The 27,922-nt window shown below is 47.0% G+C and overlaps 2 protein-coding genes across 3 annotated transcripts in view; one reads left to right on the top strand and one right to left on the bottom strand.

The window, feature by feature from the left end:
• bop1 (BOP1 ribosomal biogenesis factor) overlaps window positions 1–27,922 on the bottom strand; it is a 209,098-nt gene that overhangs the window by 90,367 nt on the left and 90,809 nt on the right. The window lies entirely within an intron of this gene.
• On the top strand, window positions 1,063–17,597 carry scxa (scleraxis bHLH transcription factor a). The gene is made up of 2 exons (XM_085987311.1): window positions 1,063–1,859; window positions 17,212–17,597. The coding sequence occupies exons 1-2, from the start codon at window positions 1,365–1,367 to the stop codon at window positions 17,248–17,250; spliced, it is 534 nt and encodes a 177-aa protein (XP_085843437.1). The 5' UTR covers window positions 1,063–1,364; the 3' UTR covers window positions 17,251–17,597.

Raw genomic sequence — 27,922 nt, 5'->3', positions numbered from 1 at the left:
TGGGTGGGATATTAAAGGGTGCTGGGAGTGAGCGGGAGAGTGGGATTAGACTGGGTGGGATATTAAAGGGTGTGGGGAGTGAGCTGGAGAGTGGGATTAGACTGGGTGGGATATTAATGGGTATGGGGAGTGAGGGGGAGAGTGGGATTAGACTGGGTGGGATATTAAAGGGTGCGGGGAGTGAGCCGGAGAGTGGGATTCGACTGGGTGGGATATTAATGGGGAGGGGGAGAGTGGGATTAGACTGGGTGGGATATTAAAGGGTGCAGGGAGTGAGGGGGAGAGTGGGATTAGACTGGGTGGGATATTAAAGGGTGCGGGGAGTGAGCAGGAGAGTGGGATTAGACTGGGTGGGATATTAAAGGGTGTGGGGAGTGAGGGGGAGAGTGGGATATTAAAGGGTGCAGGGAGTGAGGGGGAGAGTGGGATTAGACTGGGTGGGATATTAAAGGGTGCGGGGAGTGAGCGGGAGAGTGGGATTAGACTGGGTGGGATATTAAAGGGTACGGGGAGTGAGGGGGAGAGTGGGATTAGACTGGGTGGGATATTAAAGGGCGTGGGGATTGAACAGGAGAGTGGGATTAGACTGGGTGGGATATTAAAGGGTACGGGGAGTGAGGGGGAGAGTGGGATTAGACTGGGTGGGATATTAAAGGGCGTGGGGAGTGAGCGGGAGAGTGGGGTTAGACTGGGTGGGATATTAAAGGGTACGGGGAGTGAGCGGGAGAGTGGGATTAGACTAGACAGCTTGTGGAAAACAAACACCAATTTGAAGAGCTAGTTAGCCTGGTTCTGTGGTGTAACACTCTATGATTCAATGTAAGTTTTTAAACCACTAGCTAAAGTATTTTAAGGGGGGAAATTGGATTTGAACCAAATGCTCAGGCTGCGGTCTGGATGGAAGATGCTGTTTTACTGTGTGCGGCTTCCAATGCACGTGAAATGCCCCAGGGCTGAGGGAAGCCCCGGGAAAGGGTTAAAAAACGAGAAGTGTTTCAGAGATCTCCCTAGAACGCCCTCTGACTGGGTCCCGCCTCCTGCTTATAAAAACCTGATCTCAGCGAAGCCTGAAACACTTGGAGAGAGGCACAGAAAGATACAGCAAGAGAGAGAAAGGAGAAAGGGTAAGAGGCGGAGAGAGGGAGAGACAAAAAAGAGGTAGAGATCAAAGAGGAAGGAAAATTATCTTGGTGGGGAAAGGAAGGGAGAAGAGAGTCGGAGAGCGACCTCAGTATGAATTGCTGAAGTTGGCCCTTGTATTTTATTGGATCTAGTCCTCTGGGTTTTGAGGAACAAAAAAGAATTAAAAAGGGAAAACGCAAAAGGGAGGCGCGCTGGGTGAACTAATCCCCGTCTGTGCACAAATGTCTTTTGCCATGCTGAGATCCGTCCCTAGTCGCTGCCTCTACCCGGAGATCAGCATGCTGTCGGAAGGAGACGAGGAACTCGACAGCGAGAGCTCAGGTTCAGAGACATCTTTCAGTCTGGGACCTTATGGTGGAGGAGGAGGAGGGAAGAGGAAGAGGAATGCCAGGGTGCCGGGAGTCATTCGACAGAGACAAGCCGCAAATGCCAGGGAGAGAGACAGGACCAACAGTGTCAACACGGCTTTCACGGCCCTTAGGACCCTCATCCCCACCGAGCCCGCCGACAGGAAATTGTCCAAAATCGAGACCCTGCGGCTGGCTTCCAGTTACATCTCACATCTGGGCAACGTGCTGCTGCTCGGAGAGGCTGGGGATGGTCAACCATGTCATACGAGCGCGTCCAGCTACTACCCCGGCACCAGGGTCACCGAGACAGAGAGCAACCAGCCCAAACAGATCTGCACCTTCTGCCTGAGCAACCAGAGGAGAATGGTAGGTAGAAACTTTCCTAACTCTCGTGGGTATGTGAAACCTGTCAGCTCTGGTCTAGCCCTACCCTGCAGCCAGGCACCCTTTACTTGTGTAGGGCTAGGCACAGGCAATGCATGAGGCAGCTTTTGAAACTTAAGGGCCAGCATTGCATTTATTTTTCCAGGAACGTAACGTCCTCAATCAGCTGTCGACTGAAGAGCCAGGGTCTCTAAGGAGGATATGGCAGCATATAGGGCATCTCCCATTAACCTCACCCACAAAACCTCAAGTATCCTTCACCCTAGTCTCTGAGAAACCCACCAAGTTTATCCAACCTTATCTTACTCCCAATAAATTAAATCTCTCTTTCAAGCCACCTTCTTACATACTAAGCAAACCCCCCACCTTTCGAAATGGTAGTAAATTTCTCAATCTAATGGTACATCATGACTGCAGTCGGGCAGTTTATGAATTGTTCAATGTCAAACCAACTGTTAGGTGCAACTAGAAGCCCTCAGCTCTGCTCGACCCATCCCTAGATTCTACAACACTTACAGTTTAGTACAAATTGGTGTTGCACAAGTATTTAATTCATGTGAAATTCGTTGTGTTTACTGCGACAGCATTTACACAGACTGCAGAGCCAAACAATTCATTATGTGAAGCACGGTGATGTTCCAATGTGATGCTATGCTAAATAAAAAGCAGTGCAAGTATTTATATTTACTCCTTTCCACCCACCTGCCAGCTCAGTTTAAGGAGACTCACAATTAAACAGATAACAGGGGCGCTTTGCAAAAAAAAAAAAGTTATGAAAAAACATTAAAATAAGAGCTTTCTTTAAAAATAAATATTTTTATTGCCGGTACGTCAAATGAAGTCCCATTTTAATTTCACATTCCTCACAAACGGTTCAGTCTGGTCTTCAACTAGTTTCAAATCAACACCAAAATGGTACGGTCATTTCTCGTGGTTGAGAAAGATGCACACTCTCGTTAGGTTTTGTGCACACATCAAACCAGCGGGAAATTTCAAGGCAAACCATACAGTGCCAGCGCACCGGCAGCGCACACACACCCCACGTCTGCACACATCACACACGGCATGAACACACCACATCAGCAAACACGCTCAGCTGTCACTCCTCGCCCATCAACAAACGGATCGCAACAACCGCCATCTTAAATTCAGCAAGACAAAACATCCCCCCTCTCTTGTGCAGCACTAAGGGAGGGCTGCATTGTCAGAGGTGCCATTTTTTGGATGAAGTATTAATCCAAGTGGATGTAAAGGGTCTCACGGCACTATTCAAAGAGGAACCGGGGAGTTCTCTCGGTGTCCTGGCCAACATTTATCCCTCAAACACCACCAGAGACAGATTAACTGCCAGTTACCGCATTTGCCATTTGTGGGATCTTGCTGTGCACGGTTTGGCTGCTGCTTTCGCCTACTAAACAGCGACTGTACTTCAAAGGTAATTCATTGGCTGTGAAGTGCCTGGGGGTGTCCTGAGGACACGAAAGGTGCTGTATAAATACACGATGCTCTCAACAAAACTCCTGATTATTTTGAAGATTATTACCGGATTAAAATGTCAGGTACGGATATGCGGTTTAAAACAGACAGGGACTGGAATTTCACTTGCCACCTTTCCCTGCAGAAATAAAATGGGTGGGTGAAGGGGTGTGAAAGTGGCTTTTGTCCACGGGGCATATGCTGGAATTTAATCCCTTTGCCTTAGAAAAAGACAGTTGGATAACTGTCGGAATGATTCAGCAAAGACAGAGCGAGCAGACTCCTCTGTAGTGCTGGTCGGGGTCTCGTTTAAAGAGTTAGTCATCAATCTCAACGTCCCACTAGGTCTTAGTCTCCCACAGGCAGAGGGCCCCCCAATATCACACCCAGGAGCCATCATTTAGACAAATGAACACAGTGGAAGAGATCTGATGCTAGCACACACAATCCTTAAGTCACTCGGTTGATGCATTAAACTGGCCTTTTTTTTTGAGGGAGAATCCGATTTTACATTTCACGTCAAAATGTTTACAGAATACGAATAAAAAGAAAAGGAATCTCACTCTGCGCAGCATGGTGGGGGGGGGGGGGGGTGTTTGAAGCTGTGTGTTGAGTTTGAAATGCTTTTCTGGATCTAAAGTTATGATGATCTGGAATGCACTGCCTGTGAGGGCGGTGGAAGCAGATTCTATAATAACTTTCCAAAGGAAATTGGATAAATACTTGGAAGGGGAAAAATTTGCAGAGCTATGGGGAAAGGGCCAGGGAGTGGGATTAATTGGATAGCTCTTTCAAAGAGCCGGCACAGGCACAATGGGCCGAATGGCCTCCTCTGGGTTGTATGAATCTATGATTCTAGACAGTCCTGATTGTTACCCACTGGGGATGGTGCAGTAAGATCACTGATGTGGCACCAAGGCAGTGGTTCGGACTCACTCGCACTTCCCACTCACACCGAAATGTCCGAAAGCTCAAACCCCAAAGAGATTGACAACTCCCGACCTTGAGTAGGATCCGATGCTCCTGGAACAAATATTGTCACCAGCATGTGTTAGAATGGACGCACAAAATTTTCAGGCCATCTCGCCACAAATTGCTGAAATCACCCAACAGTTCAACAGCAATGCGGATTAACACAGTTCCTTTAATGTAGGAAAACGGCCCACGGTGGCTTCACAGAGGTGGAATCAGGCTAAAACACACGCGGAGGCGAAGGAGCAAATATTAGGATGGGTGGCCAAAAGAGGTGGGTTTGGGTCTTAAAAAGGTCGAGAGGGAGCTGGAGATGCAGATGCGGAATGGGGGGGTATTTCGGGACGGAATTCTAGTGAGGCCCAGACGGCTAAAAACACTGCCGCCAATGGAGTGGTGAAGGGATGCGCAAAAGGTCAGAATCAGAGGAATGGAGGGTTTGGGGCTGGGTGTTGGGCTGGAGGACATTGGCACAGATCATTTCCAAACTCGGCTGTGACTGGCTTGTGATAGAATCTTTAGCGCTCACTGGGGGCGGGAGCAATTTACGGCGATCAGATAAGAAGTGCATCACACACTGTTAAAAGTTTATTGGGTTAGGTGTGATTTATATTTAATACAACTTATTGCTACCAGTAAACTAAACCCAGCAACAACGCTGCTAATTAATCGGAGCAATTTGTGTAATTACTCAGTGTTCACGCAAGCCTCTGTGGAGGACACATTACGAGACGCGCTTTGGGATTTACTTGGTCCGAGCAGTCAGACCTTATTTCCCCCCCAGAAAGTGGGTAGTCATTAGCGCGGCAGTAGCCTGTAACTGGTTACAGTCTCACTTAGCCACAGGCTGTGAAGCACGTAATGATGTATATACTGTATCTGGACTAGCGGTCTGCTCCCCGACAATATCATCCTGGACAGCATTGATAAAGTGCAATCATCAATAAGTCCTCCGCCATTTTCCCAATCAGACTTCTCATGATGAGATCACCTGCTAATCAGCCTCTTTCCCTCTTAAAAAGTTCCAGCCAAAATACTAATTGGAAATTTAAGAGGCCGCTGACAGATGACCCAAGTGTCTGAACAAGTTTTGATTTAGTAGTGCTGTTACTGTTTTAGTAATTGAACGGTTTCCCCTCACTACTTAGTCCAATCACCCTCATACACGTCATTCTCGGCGTCTGAAGAGAGACACCACACCAAGATTCTGCCCCCACTCCAGCAAAATAACAGACACATCCTGACCCCCTCACTTGCAAACTGTCTCCCCCAATTCATGGTACATTCCAACTACCTGGTCATTGCATTTTACTCCCCATAGACATTCCCAAAAGCAGCAACTCCCTAAGCCTCCCCAAGCAGTCACTGGAAGAACTATGGGAGCAAAACTTACACCCCAACTACATCTGCAGGGAATGTGGGGCAGTGGGAGGAATACAAAAAAAAGTCAAAATAAAGCAGCTCTTCTCTTCAGTCACTCCCTCATGCCGCAATATAAATGAACTGTAACTTGTTCCATTAAATTCTGTCTAGAGCACTCCCAGCAACCCTAGCCCCTCCAACTCCAACAATATTGTCCAGAGTCGCCTATCCCATTCGTTGAATTGATCTCACTAAACAGAAACGGTCGGAATGATCGGGGCTGGCACCTGAAGCTACTGATTTCCTTAAAGTGAACAGTCCACAGCCTCTGACAAAGTAGAATCTCACCGTCAAAGGTATCGAGCACCTGTCGCTGGTTTTCAAGTTTCCTGCCAAGCCAATCGGTGAAAGTTGGATCTGTGCAAGAAGCTTGAAAGAATGGTGCTTCTCGCAAAGGGTCATTACACCAGGACCAGTTCCACAGGAGCAGAGAAAGGCAAGAGGAGATTTCATAGAAGGTTTTAAAATTGTGATGGGTTTTGATAGAGTGAATGGGGAAAGACAGTTGCCTCTGGTTGGGGAGGCAGTGTTGAGTGGGGGGTCATCAATTTAAGATGGTCAGAGAATGAAGACAGACGTTAGGAGAAATTTCAGATCGTGGCTGAGGTAAAGACCCATAAGGGAAAGTTGGATAAATATTTGAAGCAAAGGGAGATACAAGGCTAGGGGGAGAGAGCAGGACAGTGCGATTAGTTTTGGATTGATCTAGCAAAGAACCAACACAGGTACGACAGGCCAAATGGTCTCCTTCTGTGCTGTAAACTGATAATGGTTCTGAAATCATTTCTCAAACTCAAACAGGAGCAGACACAATGCCAAATTGCAGTGACTTTGAGCACATTACTAGCACTTCAGTCTCCAAGATTAATTTTGCACATTTTTTAAAAGGGTGCATTTTTGTACAATTTGGGGAAAAGCATTGCATAAAATAATTGGAGTTGAGAGTGTGTTGGGCATTTGACCCATTTCAAGGGCCCACAAACCTCACCATGGATAGTGGGCACTCTGCAATATTACACACAAGCAACCAACAAGACAGCAGTGGGTATTTGTAGAGACGGACACAGGAAAAGATCACTCCCCTAAAGTATTTCATTGATGAATAATTGAAATGATCTCAGATTCTTTCTGTGGGTGCTGGAGCCACTCACAGGGTTTTATTGGAAGGCTTCAAACAGGCTCCGTCCGTCCTACCCATTCTTTTCAATGGTTCAGAAAGGTGAAAACAACCAGACCATTTTGTTTGAAATGAGCCAGTAAGCAGAGGGCACACACTTAAGATCGCCAAAAGAACAAATGGAGGCGATGAGGAGAAATGTATTTACTCAGAGAGAGTTGTTAAACATGGAATGCCCAAACAGAAACCGGAGGCAAAATCCACACCATCTTTCAAAAGGGAAGTGGATAAATATTTGAAAAAGATGAATTTGAAAAGGATACAGGGAAAGGACAGGGGAGTGGGGCTAAGTGAAGAGCTCTTTCAGAGAGCCAGCACAGGCACGACGGGCCGGATGGGCTCCTTCTCTGCTGGAAAATTCTTAAGTTCTGTGAGGTCCAGCAGCTTCAAATTATCGTTCAAGCTTTGAACTTTGAGGGAAACGGACTGAGCTGGCAAACAAACTCTTGCATATTTAATAGAGTCTCATTACACGCACACTTCTTGGAATGTTAGTCTCAGTAATCCACTGTGTCTACTGAAATCCAGTAAGATGTCATTATACATCAATTGACCCAGTCAAACACGGCGTCTCTCCCCCAGGTCCAGCACCACCCCACCCACATCTCGGGGCCGCGTCATGGAATAATGCAAGAGGGCCAAGAAATCACCCCTTCAAAAAATCCAAAATCCAAACTATTTTAAACTGAATCGGAGGCCTTGATTAATCCCACCTCAGGGTTCAGGCAATAAACCTCCCTAGCTTCCATCTCGCAGAGTTCATGAGGTGCTGTCAACTGTGAGATTAGCTAGCTGGTTTATGCAATACTCTCTCCTGGCTAATGTCTACCGACCAGAAGCAAGAAGAAAATGACTCAACTCTGGGGAAGGCTGAGAAGGATATACCAGCTTGTTAAAAGCATACGCGCTCCACTCCCTCTCCCCCAGCTCGGGAGCAGACCTTATACAGTAACTTATTTCAGGCCGGAAAAGATGATTGGCATATCAAATTAACCCCCTTCTTTCCTGTGAGATGTCTCCATATCATTTATAAAAATGAAATAATGCAGGAGTACCTTCAGATGCAGGAACTTCCCCATTTCCTTTCTGAGACTCCTTAAAAGTTTCCTGTTCAGCCACCTGCACTGGCACTTTCATTCCTTAAGTTGCGCTCCCTTTCATGAAAAGGCCTCGTGTCTGCCGTGCCTATTTGCTTCAGTTTTACATGCTCCGAGCTGCAACAAGGAGCCGTGACGAGGAGCTGCAATACACAGGGGCAACTAGCATCCGAAAGAGCAGAGGCTTATTAATGTTTCGGGTCTAACCATTTATAGAACAGTCACGGTCCTAATGAAGACTGTAACTTGCTGGGCATTTCTAGCAGTTTGGGTGTGTTCCCTCCCACCGCCTCTCCCAGCACTTGCCATTTTCTCCTCATTGATGAAGTACGGTCGCGTAGTGGTTAGGTTAGTGGACTAGTAATCCAGAGGACGTGGGTTCAGGTCCCACCATGGCAGTTTAAGAATTTGAATTCAGTTTAAAAAAAATCTGGTAATGAAAATCCGGTCTCAGTAAAAGTGGCCATGGAGCAGTCGGATTGTCCTTAAAAACCCATCCGGTTCACTGATGCCCTTCAGGGAAGGAAACCTGCCGTCCCTTACCCCGGTCTGGGCCTATAGGTGACTCCAGTCCCACACCAACGTGGTCGACTCTTAACTTCCCTTAGCAAGCCACTCCGTTGTATCAAACCGCTAAAAAGAACAACTCCTTCACCCCACGGACTGCAGTGGGTCAAGAGAAGGCCCACCGCCACCTTCTCAGGGCAACAGGGGATGGGCAATAAATGCCGGCCCTGCCAGTGATGCCCAAGAATAAATAAAAAGCACGGCTCCTCAGATTGCGAATAAAACTGGTCAGCATTAGCTTTGAGCTGCGATAGATTGACAAAGTCTCTTGCACACATTGAGAAATCACCATATATATAAGGCGCTATATAAATGCAAGTTGATGATGTTATTAAAGCTCATCCTTAATTTTCTCTCCTTCTCCCACCACCTTCAGTATTCCAATTGATCTCCAATCCCAAGGGAACCCCTACTTAATATGTAGGATTTCTTTCAGGGTTTGCAGACCAATCTAGGATTTTATACGTGGCAGAGTTAAAAACCTGCTACAGACGTGTGGGAACGATTCAGTGTAAGACCTACTAAAAGCTGTGGCAAACTCTACAAGTGTTATTTCTAGGTTTTTTAATCGGGAGACGAGCATTTTATTTAGTATTCCTCCGCTAATTTAATTACTTTATAAAAAGAATGAGGCTCAGAAAACATCCCGGCACTGCATTGGTACCACTACAGTTGGGGGTTGGAAGGAGGAGAAGGGGAAAGAGAAAGGAAGTTAATAAATGTCAGGAAAGTGTGACGTGCAACCGAGCGAGCGTATACAAGAGCAAAGGCAAGAAAGAGTGAGTGCGTTAAGTGCCACGGAGATCTACATTCACACACACACACAACACGCGATTAATCACATATTTAACACTGCATTTATTTTTAAATGTTTGAGAGAAGAAGTGAGAAACCTACTTAAAAATTGTATATTTGGGAGGAGCTGAAGACTTTCCTCTAAGTTCTCCTTTATCCTTTACTATTCCCCCCCCCCCCGCCCCCCACCCACCTATATCCTGCTAGGATTCTCCGCTCATTCCCCCATACAAGCCATGTACTGTTGGCCACGATACAAACACTGCCAGCAGCATCCATCCCTCTGACTGAATGACAGGGTCAGCAATTTGAAACAATAAAATAACACTTGGCAAGAAATCACATGCAGAGTCTCGCTCGAGGCAGACATTAGGTAGGCAGAATCGGTCTGTGCTGCTTACAAGAAGGTAGGCTTTTTCACACCTGCCCCCTAGTCAGTCAGTTCTCGACCTCTCTAAAACTCAGACACAACAGAGACACAGGCGGGCAGGAGCGGCTCGGCGGCACAAAGGCTTCACTTAGACACGAGAGATAAAGCTGGCACGCGCTCAAGTGGGACAGACAGAAAAATCACGGCAGGATTTTTGATTTTTTAAAAAAAAACTCACAATAAAGGCATCGGATTTTAATCAGAAACTAAAGTAGAGTTAACAGGCAGGCTGCCAGTGATGAGAGATGGACGCAAGGTGTTGTTCTGTAATGAAGCTGCTTGGTGTGAGGAAACCAAGAACCGTTCATTGTGTCATACCTAAATGCGTCAGACATGTTACTGCTATGTCTCAACTTCAGAAAATGGATTTGTTGGAAAACAGAATTCTCTTCCTCACTCCCACACCTCTTAAAAAGTAAAACTGCTGGGACATAAACTAGCTACAGCTTGGCTCAGTAGTAGCACGCTCACTTTTGAGGCAGAAGGCTGTGGATTCAAGCCCCTCTCAAGCAGCTAAGCATGTAACATAAGAACATAAGAAATAGGAGCAGGAGTAGGCCAATCGGCCCCTCGAGCCTGCTCCGCCATTCAATAAGATCATGGCTGATCTGATCCTAACCGCCAATCCACTATCACAGAACCATCTCCTGAATCTAACAGAATTAGACACACGAAATAGGAGCAGGATCAGGCTACACGGCCCCTGGGCCCGCTCCGCTACCCACAGGGCCATGACCGATCCGAACCTAGACTCATGTCCAAATTCCTGCCCGCTCCCCGTAACCCTTAATTCCCTTTACTTCTAGGAAACTGTTTCTGTTTTAAATTTATGTAATGATGTAGCTTCTACAGCTTTTTGGGGCAGCATATTCCATGGACCTACCACCCTCTGAGTGGGCTCCACTGGCAAGGCAGCATTTACCAGAATGATAACCCGGACTCCAAGGGTTAAATTACGAGATTACACAAACTGGGGTTGTATTCCCTGGAATTTAGAAGGTTAAGGGGTGATCGGATTGAAGTTTTCAAAGATATTAAGGGGAGCAGATAGGGTAGATAGAGAGAAACTATTTCCGCTAGTTGGGAAGTCTAGGACTAGGGAACATAGTCTAAAAATTAAGAGCCAGACCTTTCAAGAGTAAAATTGGGAAACACTTCTACACACACAGGGTGGTAGAGGTTTGGAACACTCTTCCGCAGACGGCGATTGATGCTAGATCAATTGTTAATTTTAAATCGGAGAGTGATAGATTTGTGTTAACCAAAGGTATTAATGGATATGGGGTAAAGGCAGGTAGATGGAGTTAGGTCGCTGATCAGCCATCTCATTGAATGGCGAAACAGGCTCAAGGGGCTAAATGGCCTCCTCTTATTCCTATGTTTATTGTGCGCCTGGCTGCCTTGAAGGTAATAAGAGTCAAGCCTGTCGCGTGGGACTGAACTCATGTGTAGGCCAGATCGGGTAGGGGTGGCAGGTTCCCTTCCCCGAAGGATGTTTGCGAACCAGTTGGGTTTTTAGCAACAGCCCCGGCAGCTTTTCACGGGGAATATTTCCTGGTGCCAGCTCACAAATCACCAGATTTATTAAATTCAATTTCACAACTCGCCACGGTGGGATCTGAACTCACGGCCACTGGGCACGAGTGAAGCAATGTGTTCAAAAACTTTTTTACGTCATCATGCTGTACGACTGCGATCGAGGCTGTGCCCTTTCAGGTAGTGTGGCCAAAGAGAACCACATTGAAACGATCAGGCGAGGCGGTTACCATTGTCACAGTGCAATAGACTAACCCTCTGCCCCATTCAGTCAGCATCTTCTGTCCCTGCCCACCATTCTCTGTCAGTTTGGCTCAGTTGGTAGGCATGGGCCCCTCCAAGTCAGAAAGCTGCGGATTCAGCTCCTAATCTCGGACATAATTCAGGCCAACACTCCCAGTCTGTACTGAGGGAGTGCTGCACTGTCGGAGGTGCCGTCTTTTGAGACCCTGCCTGTCTGTTCAGGTGAATGTAAAAGATTCCACAGCACTTTTTGACCAGGGAGTTCTTTGGTGTGCTGCACAACATTCTTCCCTCAACTAACACCATCAAAAACAGATGCACTGGTCATTCAGCTCACTGCTTTTGAAAAAGACAAGACAGACTTGCATTTCTGTAGCGCTTTTCACGACCACCTGACGTCCCAAAACGCTTTACAGCCAATGAAGTACTTTTTGAAGTGTAGGCACTGTTGTAATGTAGGAAACACGGCAGCCAATTTGCACACAGCAAGCTCCCACAAACAGCAATGTGATAATGACCAGATAATCTGTTTTAGTGATGTTGATTGAGGGAATAAATATTGGCCCAGGACACTTCTTCAAAATAGTGCCATGGGATCTTTTACGTCCACCTGAGAGCGCAGACTTGGTTTAATGTCTCATCCGAGAGAGAGTGCAGCGCTCCCTCAGTACTGTGCTGAAGTGTCAGCCTAGATTTTTGTGCTCAAGTCTCTGGAGTGGGACTTGAAGCCACAACCTTCTGACTCAGAGGCGAGAGTGCTGCCCACCGAACCACGGCTGACACTGTGGGACAATGCTGATGAAAAATGGTCGTCACGTTTAACTACACGATGGTAGTCGCTGCATTTCAAAAGCAATCGCGTGCCCAGCTATTAAGTTATGATATACAATTTATTGCTAAACATTACGATCCCGCTTGCAATGCCCTGGAGTCCGTTACTGAAGTAGTATTTTACAACCCAGCAGTGTAACAAAACATTCCCGTGGAGTTAGACTCCTGCAAGGGGACAGTTGACGGTCCGCTCCCAATAACGAGGTGATTATATCACCAGCAGCTCCCCAGCACATTGCTTTGTACTGCAGAGAAGGTCAATAACCAGAGGCCACAGAACCCCATAAAAAGGACAGCGTCAACCTCGGCCTCTACACAACTAGCAATGACCCGTGTGGGTGTCACACAAGTGGGCTTTAAGTCAGAATCTTCTATTTATGCCCTGGCGAGGGGCTCCCTCTGGAGTAATCTGTTAAAAATATGCCAGGCACCTGCTGCGGTTTGGAGAACGGGCAGTCTATCCCATTGGTGTTCCCAAGGGCAGAGGAAGCAGTCTCAGAGATCACTTGCCTTCCCCTCCCTTTGGGAAAGCACCAGACCTCGGCCTCTGTTAGAGAGACTTGCATTTATATAGCTCCTTTCACGATCACCAGATGTCCCAAAACGCTTCACAGCCAATGAAGTACTTTTGAAGTGTAGACACTATTGTAATGTAAGAAACGCAGCAGCCAATTTGCACACAGCAAGCTCCCACAAACAGCAATGTGATAATGACCAGATAATCTGTTTTAGTGATGCCGATTGAGGGGATAAATATTGGCCAGGATACCGGGGATAACCCCCCTGCTTTTCTTCAAAATAGCCCACCTGAGAGAGCAGACGGGGTTTAACGTCTCATCCGAAAGACGGCACCTCCGACAATGCAGCACTCCCTCAGCCCTGCACTGGAGTGTCAGTCTCAAGTCTCTCGAGTGTGATTTTTGAGCAGCAGCCAGCACAGCAGGCCCAAGATCAGGAACTCAGCGCATGGAGAACCGCCATACGGTGACGCAGCGCGCCCTTTAACCAGCCTGAACAAGTCAGGGGACGGGGAAGGAGGAGGATCAGGTTCAGTAGGGAATTGGGAATCAGTCAGTCTGGAGTCTCAGACTTAGCACAAAAGAATAAAACCCCAATTAGGGCGGGGGAGGAATGAAACTAGAAGCCCTTGTTTTTAAATTAAGTTCTCTTGAGTTTCAGCACAAGCAAAAAAACATTTCCAGCCCCATTCTTCTGGGCAGCCACAAATCAAACTAACGCATCGCACATGTCTGAAAGCTGAAGAGGTGCGATAGGAGTTTTCACTGTGTGGTTTTTCCAGCCTCGGCTTCCGGAGCTGTCAAACCTCTCAATCAAATTACTCAGGTGCAGGCAGTGGGGAGATCATGAAAAACATTAAAACCTGGAACGAGAGAGAGAGAGAGAGAGAGAGAGAGACAAAGACAGACAGACAGACAGAGCGAGACAGAGAGGGAGAGACAGAGAGAGAGAGAGAGGGAGAGACAGAGAGAGAGGGAGAAACAGAGAGACAGAGACAGAGACAGAGACGGAGAGGGAGAGGGAGAGAGAGAGAGAGAGGCGACAGAGAGAGAGAGGGACAGAGAGAGAGAGAGAGAGGGACAGAGAGAGAGAGAGAGAGGGACAGAGAGAGAGAGAGAGAGGGACAGAGAGAGAGAGAGAGAGGGACAGAGAGAGAGAGAGGGAGAGAGAGAGAGAGAGAGGGAGAGAGAGAGAGAGAGAGGGACAGAGAGAGAGAGAGAGGGACAGAGAGAGAGAGAGAGGGACAGAGAGAGAGAGAGAGGGACAGAGAGAGAGAGAGGGACAGAGAGAGAGAGAGGGACAGAGAGAGAGAGAGGGACAGAGAGAGAGAGAGAGGGACAGAGCACTAAACGAGCACTAAACTTCCTAAATCACCTCAAATCTAGCTCCCCAGACACCCTTCATTTCAAAGCATTTCAGACCCAAGAGCTAAACCCAGAAAAGAGTCCCCTGAGTCAGCTGCTACTGAAACTAAGTACTCAGCCGGACCCTGACCAACCCCAGACCAACACAGCCGTCCAAACACCAATCCGAGTGAACCAAATCATTAAACAATGCAAAGAAACCTACCTGGAACATTGGAACAAAATAACCGAAAGCCAAAGCAGATTAGAATGTTACCGGGCCCTAAAAAGAGAATATAAACTGGCAGACTACCTCACGACCATCAGAGACACAAAACAGAGACAGACCCTCACCAGGTACAGACTAAGCGACCACCAACTGGAAATTGAAAAAGGCAGATACAAGAAATCCTGGCAGCCTAGAGAGAATAGAATATGCGATCAATGTCTGGCCGGCGAGGTTGAAACAGAAATGCATTTCCTCCTAAAATGCGAAAAATTCAACACATCAAGAAACATATTATTCAACAAGCTAAGCCAAACAACCCCAGATTTCAAGGAATTGGATGACCTGTCAAAATTGAGATTAGTCCTGGGAGAAGGAGACAGACCATACCTTGGGGCCAAATATGTAACAACATGTCACAACCTGAGGACTGTTTAAAATTAAGACTGTTTAAAATTAATATTGAACGTACCAAATGAAGTACAAAGACTGTTTAAAATTAATATTGTTTAAAAGTAATATTGTATGTACCCAACAAATGTCAAATCGATTGACACCTACAAAATGTTTGAAAATGTACCTTTTTGCTATGTAAGCTTTGGCAATATGGTTCTCTGTAAACTTTCATGCCAATAAAGCATTTGAATTTGAATTTGAATTTGAATTTGAGAGGGACAGAGAGAGAGAGAGGGACAGAGAGAGAGAGAGAAGAGAGGAGAGATTAATATTGTTTAAAAGTAATATTGTATGTACCCAACAAATGTCAAATCGATTGACACCTACAGAATGTTTGAAAATGTACCTTTTTGCTATGTAAGCTTTGGCAATATGGTTCTCTGTAAACTTTCATGCCAATAAAGCATTTGAATTTGATTTGAATTTGAGAGAGAGGAGAGAGAGAGGAGAGGGGGGGGGGGGAGAGAGAGGGGGGGGGGGAAAGAGAGAGAGAGAGAGAGAGAGAGAGAGAGAAGACAGGGACAGCCCGCGTGCCACAAATCCAGTTACATTAACAGTTTGTCCCCTCCACGGCGGCAGATTCAACCAGTCTGAACACACCACACGTTACAGCCCGAGTGGTCAGCAGCAATGTTTCCTGTAATTTATTTGACGACACGCGGCTCCTTTAAATGGCTGCACGGCCCATTCAAATTACAGCGCAAGCGTGGTTTTTGCATTGAATAGCTGGCAAGCCGGCTGCGTGGGTTGCCTGGAGTGCTGCGCGGCCGGGCAGCTTAAAGGGAACATTGGTCACCACCCCATTAATAACAGGGTTCTTTCTAACTTATGATAACGGTCCTGTTTCCGCGAGGCCGTTCTGGTTGGAAAGTGTTGCTGAAACACTCAATGCGAAGGTGTGAAGTCACTTTCGTGGAGACATGGTCATGATCATGGGAAGGAGGGGGGGGAGGGGGAGTGGAAAATTGGATTTCAATTCCCAGCAGAGACAAATAACCAGTACAGGGCACTTGGGATGGATTTACTGAGCCACTCCGAAATCAACTGGCACAACACGGTGGCATAGTGGTTAGCACTGTTGCCTCACAGCGCCAGGGATCCCGGTTCAAATCCGGCCTCGGGCGACTGTCTGTGTGGAGTTTGCACATTCTCCCTGTGTCTGCGTGGGTTTCCTCCGGGTGCTCCGGTTTCCTCCCACAGTCCAAAGATGTGCAGGTTAGGTTGATTTGGCTATGATAAATTGACCCTTAGTGTTAGGGGATTAAATACGTGGGGTTACGGGGATAGGGTGGGATATGTGTCGGTGTAGGCTCGATGGGCCGAAATGGCCTCTATCTGCACTGTGAGGATTCTGTGATTCTGTGAACCCAGGCAAACTTCCATTCCCTCTACACGGAGGAGCCCAGCAATGCTCCCTTCCATCACATGGCCAGCAGAGATCCCACAGTTTTCACCGTTTAAAGAAAGAAAGAAAGACAGACTTGCATTTCTATAGCGCCTTTCACGACCAGCGGACGTCACAAAGCGCTTTACAGCCAATGAAGTATTTTTTTTGGAGTGCAGTCACTGTTGTAATGTGGGAAACACGGCAGACAATTTGCGCACAGCAAGCTCCCACAAACAGCAATGTGATAATGACCAGATAATCTGTTTTTGTTGTTATGTTGGTTGAGGGATAAATATTGGCCAGGACACCGGGGAGAACTCCCCTGCTCTTCTTCGAAATAGTGCCATGGGATCTTTTACATCCACCTGAGAGCGCAGACAGGGCCTCGGTTTAACGTCTCATCCAAAAGACGGCACCTCCGACAGTGCAGCGCTCCCTCAGCACTGCACTGGAGTGTCAGCCTAGCTTTATGTGCTCAAGTCCCTGGAGTGGGACTTGGAACCCACAACCTTCTGACTCAGAGGCGAGTGTGCTACCCAGAGCCACAACTGACACTGTAAAGGAGCGAGTACGAGAGTCGCACCCCCAGCCAAGCTTCAGAGATAGTCAGACGTCACCAACACGACTCAAAGTTAAACAGATTGCCAACCGCGGAAAGGGGAGGCTTTAATGAGCTGCTGCAAAACCTGGGGGTAGGCGGATAGACAGAGCTCCAGTCATCACTGTGACTCAAAGCTTTGTGGTCAACCCACTTGTGTATAGCACAGCTGAGCAGCAGCGCGAGAAACCCAGAAGGTAGAGTCGCACTTGCGCCTAAACGAGCACAAACTCAAAATCTATTTCCTTTCTTCCTGCAGAACAAAGACAGAGACAGAAAGAGCACGATTCGAAGTTAACAAAGAAGTCAGCAATGCGGCCCACAGACTGTGCGAGCTCGCGGCAGACTCGGAGGGGAGGAGCGATCGAGATTGCGTCCACAGCAAAAGGAAGAAAATAAGGAGCGTGTTGAGGACAATTCTAAAAAAATCCGCAGGGGCGCAAAAGTTGAACGCCAAATCTCGACACTCGGACTGCGCCAGCCTCTACCCGGGAGATAATTCACTGGAGATGAAGAGAAGGCTCCAGAGACAGACAAGAGCACCCATCCTGCTCCTTTGCAAAAAAAAAACCAGCTCACAGCGACCTGGTCACAGTCGCGCTGCTGCCGAAAGCTGGCACCAAGGAGGAAATTCGAAAACAAAAATTCAAACAAAAAATACGACAAAACTACAAAAAGTGGCTTTAAGCATTGAAAAGGGACTTTCACTACATGATTAACTTCTCTATCACATGCTGGTTTGTCATGTAATAAATATGTAATATAAAAATGGCAATTTTGTACATAAAATAAATAAAAATCTCAACACTTTGCTTCCCGTGATCAAAGCAGGCTTTACTTGGGGTGCAGTCGTGGTTATGGTACTGCACCAGCGACCCAGCGACGGTTACGAGTTCAAAATCCCAATAAATCGGAGCGGACACCAGAAGGAAAATGACCGTGAAATGCCGACTTGTTGTGAAGACCTTCAGGGGAGGGAAGTAGCTGCCCCTCCCCAGTGCGGTCTACACGTGACTCCAGCCCCATATTGTGTGGTTGACTCCAGTGGCCTACAAGTGACACGGCAAGAGAGCCCCAGGTGGGTAGAGGAAACGCTTCAAGGACACCCTCAAAGCCTCCTTGAAAAAGTGTAACATCCCCACCGACACCTGGGAATCCCTGGCCCAAGACCGCACAAAGTGGAGGAGAAGCATCCGGGAAGGCGCCGAACACCTCGAGTCTCTTCGCCGGGAGCAAGCGGAAGCCAAGCGCAGGCAGCGCAAGGAGCGCATGTCAACCCAAGCACCCCACCCACCCGCCCCTTCAACCACCGTCTGCCCCACCTGTGACAGAGACTGTAGGTCCCACATTGGACTCATCAGTCACCTGCGAGCTCATTTTTAATGTGGAAGCAAGTCATCCTCGGTTCCCGAGGGACTGCCTAAGAAGAAGAGTGGCCTACAATTGCCTTACTCAGGGAAACTAGTCTTCTCACTCTTCACCCCCTCAATAGTTTCATAAGCTGCTAAACAGCCTAGTAATTGTAGGACTGCTCACTCTGAATGAACTGGTGCAGCTCACCAAATCTGGCATGGCCAGAGGTCACCGCTCTCTTCTCAGTATCCCCAGCACCAATGTTCCCGCTAGTTTCTTTTTGGGTGCATAACGCTTTTAACGGGCTGCGCGGCCCACTCAAATTATCGCACATGCGCGGTTTTTTTCCCATTTAAAAGCCGACGAACGGCCTGCGCAGGTCCTCCAGACTGCCGCGCTGCTTGACGGGAACACTGCCCGGCACCCAGAGAATTGTGTCAATTCTTCAACTCATCTCTCAAGGCTCCAGGAGCGAGGTTTCTTCCCGAATAACTTCCCAGATCCTGCAGTTATTTCTCAGCTTTAAACTTTAAAACAAGTGCTGCCCCTGGCCAACATTTGTCCCTCAACCAACAATCACGAAAATAGATTATCTGGTCATTATCTCATTGCGGTTTGTGGGAGCTGCTTGTCAGCAAATTGGCGGCCGTGTTTCCTACATTGAAACAGTGATTACACTTCAAAGGTACTTCATTGGCTGTAAAGCACTTTGAGACGCCCTGAGGCGCTATATAAATGCAAGGTCTTTATTTCTTTCAAAAAGAAAACCACAAATCAGGAACAGGAGGGCACAGAAACCGCAATATGCAAAAGGAATCGTAAAAACGCCAACAGTTAGCATGTGCAAATGATGCAAACAGAGGCCGTATATTTACACACGCACAGAACTATGAACTTAAAAGCTGCAAATAAGCACACGAGACATGGGATGCGATTACTTGAAATATAGCAGCAGAGGAATCTCACTGGGGATCGTGGACTAAAGATTGCGAGGTGGGAGGGAAAATACAAAAATACAATAAACGTAAAACTCGTAAACTGCTGACAGTGCTGCCCCCCCCCCGTTAGTTGGTGAATATACGGTGAGGACAGAGTTGGGAAACAGGCTGAAGGAGACTCGCTCCATAGAGCCACCTAATGCCAGAACCTGGAACTACACAGTGACAAGTTAACATAGCAAAACTGAACGGCAAGTGTTGACACTGCAAGTTAGAATGTCAGTTGATAAAGGGAAGCACAAACCCCATGCAAGATGTTAAAAACTATAATCGAACAAAGAGCAAGAATGGTCCTGCTGTTTAGCTCTCTATAAAACAGCGTACATTGTACATTCATTCAGTCTCCATCCATACAGTAAGGAGGGCGGGCCCTCGCTGGGGTGGGGACGGACACTCGCTGGGGATGGGGACGGAGGGCAGACACTGAAGCGCTGAGTGTCTCCTGTCAGTAACTGACTATACAAGGCTTACTTTCCTCGCTGCTCCCAAATCCAATCTGCAAAACTGTTTTAAGAAAAAAAAAATGACTGGAATCTGTAAATCACAAGCAGGAGACTCATTTATTTTTGGAACGGGACAATCAGCCCAGCTGGGCCGCTTACAACTCTGAGTCACAGGATCAATCTAGAGCCTGCTACTTGTGCAGAGTCACTCATGAGTTGCTGAAAGTTTAATTATGAGACTCACATCTGCACCCATTAGAAACTCTCTGGGTAAACACATCACCTGTTACAGAAATGAGCCATACAGACCGAGGTGGGCCCAGCGCAAACGCGGGCCTGCACGGAGTTAGCTGGTTGCACCCAGAGGGAGTACACTACTCAGTCAGTACACCTGGGCTCCAGTTCCTACTCGGAAGTGAGTTGTGCTGTTGGCATCAGATGAGGACAGCATTGGGCTCAGGTGTCACACCCCTAATGCTTGGATTCTCAATCATAATTACATCATAGGAGCAGGAGGAGGCCATTCAGCCCCTCAAGCCTGTCCCCCCCCATTCAATTGGACCATGGCTGACCTGTATCTCAACTCCATTTACCCACCTTTGCTCCACATCCCTCGATACCCTTACTCAACAAAAATCTCTCAGTCTTGAAAGCACCTACAGCCTTTGGGGGAAGGGAATTGCAGATTTCCAGCACCGTGTGTGTGAAAAGCTGCTTCCTGATTTCGCTTCTGATAAATCACCAACTCTCTGGGCTGGTGTATGAAAAATGACCAATACATCCCAGTAAGGATCCTTCAGAACAAAAACAGGGAAGCAAAGGAACAAACTCCCAAGAAAATACTGCTAATTAAGCTGTTGTTAAACGGTTTCCCCTGCTCCACCCATCCCGCCATGGAAACTATCCATGTCACACGGGCAGACAGGTAGCCTGCTCCCATTCTGCTTTGAACCCAAGCAACACCTTTGACAGCACTTCCCAAACCCGCGACCTCTACCACTTAGAAGGACAAGGGCAGCAAGCACATGGGAACACCACCACCTGCAAGTTCCCCTCCTGACTTGGAAATATATCACCGTTCCTTCATCATCACTGGGTCAAAATCCTAGAACTCCCTCCCTAACAGCACTGTGGGAGCACCTTCACCACACGGACTGCAGCCGTTCAAGGCGGCGGCTCACCACCACCTTCTCGAGGGCAATTAGGGATGGGCAATAAATGCTGGTCTTGCCAGCGACGCCCACATCCCATGAACGAATTTTTTAAAAACAGAAATGCGAGAAAGCATCCCATTCCCAGGGAGGAAGGAGGGCACCTATCCTACACAATCTTCACTCCCTCCCTGAGGGAACGGTAGGGCTGACAGCGAGAGATCAATGTGTGGAATAGGACTGAGAACCAAATTACATCACAGAAGCAGCTACCTTTTCTGTAATATGCTGTAAGTACAGATACAATAGCAAAATACTGCGGATGCTGGAAATCTGAAATAACAACAGAAAATGCTGGAACTACTCAGCAGGTCAGGCAGCATCGAGGAGAGAGAAACAGTGTCAACGTTGCGGGTCGGGAACCCTTCATCAGAACTGGAAAAGGTTAGAGAAGAGAGATTTTTAAGCAAGTGCAGGGGGGAGGGGAGGAAAGAACAAAAGGGAAGGTCTGTGATAGATGGAAGGCAGGAGCGATTAAATGACAAAAGTGATGGTGGTGCAAAGCAAAAGGAGGTGTAACGGGACAAGTTAAGAAACAAAAGATGACTCTAGATGAAGTGTAAATGGCGATGGCAGAATCATCAACAGCTGCCATGTGAGAGGGAAAAAGGCGGAAAAAAAATATAGGGGACGCGGTTATAGTCTGAAATTATTGAACTCGATGTTAAGTCCAGAAGGCTGTAAAATGCCTAATCGAAAGATGGAATATTTAAAAAAATCTGTATAAAGTTCAATTTTTTAAATAAAGTTCATGATAAAAATGTGAAGACACCAATATTCAGAGTACATGGAACTCACGTCACCCATGATTCAAAATACACAATTCCCAAACACAGCCCAATTTTAATTCACATCAGGATTACTACCTCGGAGACAGTGCTGCAATCAGAGTTACAAGGAGGCAAGTACTGTACAAGTGAAAGGCTCTCTACAAATCTATGGTGACAGAGAGGCCAACACTGGCTAAGTTGGACACTGCCTCTTCATGTCTACTACTGAGGTCAGGCTAATTGGTCCGTAGTTCCCCGTTTTCTCTCCCCTTCCTTTCTTAAATAGTGGGGCTACATTTGCTACCTTCCAATCCGCAGGAACCGTTCTAGAATCTATGGAATTTTGGAAAATGACAACCAATGCACCCACTATCTCTATAACCACCTCTTTCAAATCCCTAGGATGTCGACCATCAGGTCCAGGGGTTTTATCGGCTTTCAGTCCCATTAATTTCTCCAGTACTATTTTTTTTACTAATACAAATTCTTTCAGTTCCTCATTCTTGCTAGACCCTTGGTTCTCCACTATTTCCAGGAGACTTTTGCGTCTGACTTCCGTGAAGACAGACACAAAAGTATTTGTTTAATTTCTCTGCCATTTCCTTATTCCCCATTATAATTTCTCCTGTCTCAGCCTGTAAGGGACCCACATTTACGCTAATCTTTTCCTTTTTACATACCTATAAAAGCTTTCACAGTCTGTTTTTATGTCTCTCGCTAATTTACTCTCATATTCTATTTTCCCGTTCTTTATCAATTTCTTGGTCCTCCTTTGCTGAATTATAAAATCCTCCCAATCCACAGGCTTACTACTCTTTTTGGCAACATTATAAGCCTCTTCCTTTGATCTAATACTATCTTTAACTTCTCGTTAGCTACGGTTGGACCACTTTTCCTGTGGGTTTTTTGTGCCTTAAAGGAATGTATATTTGTTGTAAATAATGTATTAATTCTTTAAATGCTAGCCATTGCTTGTCTACCGTCATACCTTTTAATGTAGTTTCCCAATCTACCTTAGCCAACTCGCCCCTCATACCTACGTACAGTAGTTTGCTTTGTTTAGATTCATCACCCGTGTTTCAGATTTAACTAAATCACTTTTAAACTGAATATAAAATTCTATCATATTATGGTTACTCTTCCCTAAAGGCCCCTTTACTGCAAGGTTATTAATTAATCCTTTCATGCCCCATGTGAAGTGAATCTGGGCTAGTCTCAGTCTAGTGACTAATAAGCGTAGGTCCCTAACTTGGCACAAGCGGTCCATAACTCAGTACAAGTGGTAACAGAGGGGAGACACAGATGGCTGGTGTGAGAAATGGAGGCCCTGTATGAGTGCAGCAGGGACTATTGCATTGACTTTGGGAGTTGACTTGTTGCTGTGACAGAGCACAGCATGATCTACCATGCACCTAGGCCAAGGAGGGGCTGGGGTCGCGCAAAACCTTTGACATACCACTCATCCAAGATTCCTCATTTAACACGAATTTCCAACCAGTGTGCTGTGGATTTCAGGCACTTTCAATAGGAGCAGGAGGTGGGGTGTGGAGTGGGCGAGAGAAGACAGGAGCTTGCAGCCACGTTGGCTGGGGCTATAATTTGGATACCCAACTAGGTTCAAAAGCACGAGTTTCCTGGATGCCACAGTTGGGCCAGACTCTGATCCTTACTTGCATTACTCAAGTTCCCATAAAGGGCCAATCACACCAGCTTGCTCTTGCACACTGCGTGCCCGCTTGCACTACTGCACTGGCAGAGGCCACTCCACAGGGAAAAATAGGGCAGAAAAATACACCGTCCTCTCAAAATCTAAACTGGTCTCTCTCAGAATTCAAGCCCCTGCAATGGACTTCAGCATTAACATATCATACCAGCTGAGAGTATGATTTGGACAGGTTGGGTGATTGGGCAGATGCATGGCCGATGCAGTATAATGTGGATAAATGCGAGGTTATCCACTTGGGTGGCAAAAACAGGAAGGCAGATTATTATCTGAACGGCAATAGATTGGGAGAAGGGGAAGTGCAACGAGACCTGGGTGTCCTTGTGCACTGGTCGCTGAAGGTACGCATGCAGGTGCAGAAGGCAGCTAAGAAGGCAAATGGTATGTTGGCCTTCATAGCGAGAGGATTCGAGTACAAGAACAAGGATGTCTTGCTGCAGTTGTACAGGGCCTTGGTGAGACCACATCTTGAGTATTGTGTGCAGTTTTGGTCACCTTATCTGAGGAAGGATGTTCTTGCCATGGAGGGAGTGCAGCGAAGATTCACCAGACTGATACCTGGGATGGCAGGAATGACGTATGAGGAGAGATTGGGTCGATTGGGCTTATACTCGCTGGAGTTTAGAAGAATGAGAGGGGATCTCATTGAAACTTATAAAATTCTAACAGGACTAGACAGACTAGATGCAGGAAGGATGTTCCCGATGGCGGGGGAGTCCAGAACCAGGGGTCACTGTCAAAAGATAAGGGGTAAGCCATTTAGGACAGAGATGAGGAGGAATTTCTTCACCCAGAGAGTGGTGAACCTGTGGAATTCTCTACCACAAAAGGCAGTTGAGGCCAATTCATTAAATATATTCAAGAAGGAGTTGGATATATTTCTTAAGGCTAAAGGGATCAAGGGATATGGGGAGAAAGCAGGGACAGGGTACTGAATTTGGATGATCAGCCATGATCTCAGTAAATGGCGGAGCAGGCTCGCGGGGCCGAATGGCCTACTCCTGCTCCTATCTTCTATGTTTCTATGAGAGAGAAGATGAGGAGTGGGAAATAATTGCAATTTTCTTGCATCCTGCGCAGGAGAGAGAGAGAGAGAGAGAGAGAGAGAGAGAGAGAGAAAAAGAGAGAGAGAGAGAGAGAGGTTACACGAGCCAGCCCAGAAACGTGAGCAATATTCAAGTCTTGGAACAGGTTTTGTCTTTTTAATAGAGTTAAGATTTGTTGAGGGGAAGAGAGTTTGACATGAGCAATGAAGATGTGGGAGTTTTATTTGAGGTAGAGGAGATAGCGAGGCCAAAGAATGTTGATAGACAAGTGACGAGCATGAAAAGGAGCCAGCAACAGTAAGAGGTGCCGACTGCTGCTTAAGACTAGTGAAAGATATGAAGCAACAGTCTTTAAACGATTTGGAAAAAAAAGCCAAGTTTTCACTGCCGCATGAATGAGCTCAAGACATGGTTCACTCATTGCACTGCGAGATGGCTGGCGTGTCAGGTAACTGAGGGTGTGCGGTCTGAATGAATTTGATGAACGTATAGTGGAATCATCGACCAGAGTGGTTATGGAGGAGGTGGTCATCGATATGAAGCAGCAACAGATCGGGAGAAAGGACAGAGCGGCGAGGAACCTTTCAGTTAATGGAGAGAGTGTCAGTGGATTAGTCACCAACTGAAAGCACTGAGTGAAGACTAGAAAGTTTTGACCATCACTGCGGTGCGAGGTCAGAAGGCCAACGCATGTAGAAGTGCGCCGTGAGAGACATGGTCACTTTTTAAAAAATTGTCCAATTACAGATCATTCGACAGCAGATTTCCATAATGCTGGTAACAATATGATTGGTGTAACCGGCGAGTGTACAACCCATACAGGATTGAGCGCCACAACCTTAAACGGTAATGGGCTTTCACGAGCCAGCAACGGCTAGCACAGATACAAGGGCAGCTGAACAAGAGTTCGACCTGAAACGTTAACTCCGTTTCTCTCTCCACGGATGTTGCCCTGGCCTGCCGAGTTTTTTCCAGCGTTTTCTGTTGTTATTTCGGATTTCCAGCATCCGCAGTATTTTGCTATCGGAAGAGTTTAAAGATGTCAGCCGTGTCGTGCAAAGCACCGATGTGAACACTGCAACAGGAGACCCAAGGCACTGGGTGCAGCCAAGAGGAGACCAATTCTCCTCCGTCAACTTGGGAGTTCAATTTGAATTCCGGCTTGTGGTACACAAACAGTTTTTTTTTAAAAACACAAGGAACTTTTACAGGTGTTCTTCTAAAATGTATTTTCCCCCAGTTAGATGTAGCACTCTTCCCTCCCGACACCATTACACATCAGCTGCCTGACTGCTGAACTGCTCCTGAGCTACAGCATGAGCTGCTTCAACTAACCAGCGGAGAAAGTGCAAATACAAGAGTGGGAAACTTGCCACTGGGTTCCACCCCCACCCACCCCACCTTCCCTGTGGCATTTGCTCTGTGCCTCAATCCCATCACTCGCCAGCTGCAGCCAACATAGGCCACAGCGCACTGAAGGCACAAACCCACATCCTGCTATGCAGCATCTTAAAACTCTGATCCTTTTATGGGCGAGGGTGAGAGAAGAGAAAGATTGTACACACCGCTGCTACCATTCAACCACAGTTCGCTCAGATGTCACCCACCCAACAAATAATACATACAGAATCTTAAACTTTATTTTAATAGAGTTAGTGCCCCGGAGGTCACCCTGCTTTAGCAGAAGTAGAGGGCACCCAGAAACTATCTATGAAAATGTCCAGAATGAAAGCCAACAGTCGGCACATCTCACTGTCAGGAAAATAACAGACAAATGCCATTCACTGTTCCAAGCTCTTTCCGAGTCACTGTCCGTGGGAAAGAAAAGTTGAACGGGGTCCCTCAGCTCAGTAAGTCTGGTTGTAAAGCATGACATTTTATGAAACCATAGACAGATATTAGGACACGTTACACGCCCAGGCTCCTCAGACTGTTACGGATTAACATTTTTCTCAAGCAAAAACAGACGGGCCCGAAGAGCGACAATTGGGTCTGAATCCTCCGGTTCATCCAGCAAGTTCTCTTGCTCGCCACAGCTTGCTGCGGCCGCTACTTCGGGAGCCGAGAGCCATGCATTCCTTTTCCGTGTGGTAAAAAGGTCGCGCGTCTGACTCCTGGTCACGGATCTGGAGTCAATTAGTTCGGAGCTGCGTACTGGCAACCCGAGCTGTCCTCGTCTGCAAACCACCGCCCCCCCACCACCCAACCTCCTCTCCGGCCCACGAGTCTCCAAACACCCTCAAAACACTCCCCACAGACTAAAGCCCCTCGATTTAATCCCCGTGACAAATACATTCTGTGGCTCGTGGCTGGAAAAGGACAACGAGCTGACCCCCAGGATTGACACTCTGACCTGGTTGACAACACTTGGCTGCTCAGTGACCTTTTCTCTCTCTTTTTTCTCTCTCTCTCTCTTTCCCCTCCACTTTCTTTATCCGTTTAGCCTTAAGCCCATGCTGGAATTTCAGGGCTCACGATAGCACGGAGCTCCCAAAGCTAGGTGACTGTGGAGATAAAATCTACAGCAACAATGACCTCAACAGGTTTTTACTGCAAGCTCCGTTCTGACTGCTGCTTCTCAAGTCTCGGATATTTCCATTTGAGATTTCAATTTAGATTGGAATTATATGAACATATTCAAACGCCAGTGAGATTAGATAAGGAGGGAGAGACAGGAGAAGTATGCATTACTCACGGCTTTCCTACCATGACTAAGGGTTTGCTCATCGAATAATTCTATAACCAAAGAAAATTAATAAATTTCTCCGGCATAGACTGAAGATTATCACTAGCACAAAAAGGGATGCTGGAAGACATGTTCCGCACATGTTCTTGGAACGTGGAATTGTTTACCACACAAGGCTTCTGAGGCCGAGACTAGATCACCATTTAAAGAAAGAACTTGCATTTATATAGCACCTTTCATTAAGTCCCAAAATGCATTACAACCAATTAAGTACTTTAAAAAAAAGTGTAGTCACTGTTGTAATGCGGAGAAAGGTGGCAGCCAATTTGCACACAGCAAGCTCCCACAAACTGCAATAAGATAAAAGACCAGATAATCTGTTTCAGTGATGTTGGTGGAGGGATATATATTGGCCTGGACACCAGGGATAACACCACTGCTCTTCTTCGAATAGTGCCATGGGATATTTTACGCCTACCTATTTGGGCAGACAGCGCCTCGGTTTAGCGTCTCATCCAAAAGCTCCCTCATTACTGCCCCTCCGACAGTGCAGCGCTCCCTCAGTATTGCCCCTCCGACAGTGCAGCACATCCTCAATACTGCCCCTCCGATAGTGCAGCGCTCCCTCAGTACTGCCCCTCCGACAGTGCAACGCTCCCTCAGTACTGCCAACCCGACAGTGCAGCGCTCCCTCAGTACTGCCCACCCGACAGTGCAGCGCTCCCTCAGTACTGCCCCTC

This window comes from Somniosus microcephalus, chromosome 5 (assembly GCF_052327205.1).
Source record: "Somniosus microcephalus isolate GS21.2 chromosome 5, FLI_Smic_1.0, whole genome shotgun sequence".
Lineage (NCBI taxonomy): Eukaryota > Metazoa > Chordata > Chondrichthyes > Squaliformes > Somniosidae > Somniosus > Somniosus microcephalus.
The sequence above is the reverse complement of the archived record's forward strand: the minus strand, read 5'-3'. Positions and strand labels throughout refer to the sequence as shown.

Coding starts and splice junctions, on each gene's coding strand:
- scxa (XM_085987311.1), top strand. CDS start 1,365: ATGTCTTTTGCCATGCTGAGATCCGTCCCTAGTCGCTGCCTCTACCCG. Junction 1,860..17,211: donor TGAGCAACCAGAGGAGAATG/GTAGGTAGAAAC, acceptor TTCTTCCTGCAG/AACAAAGACAGAGACAGAAA.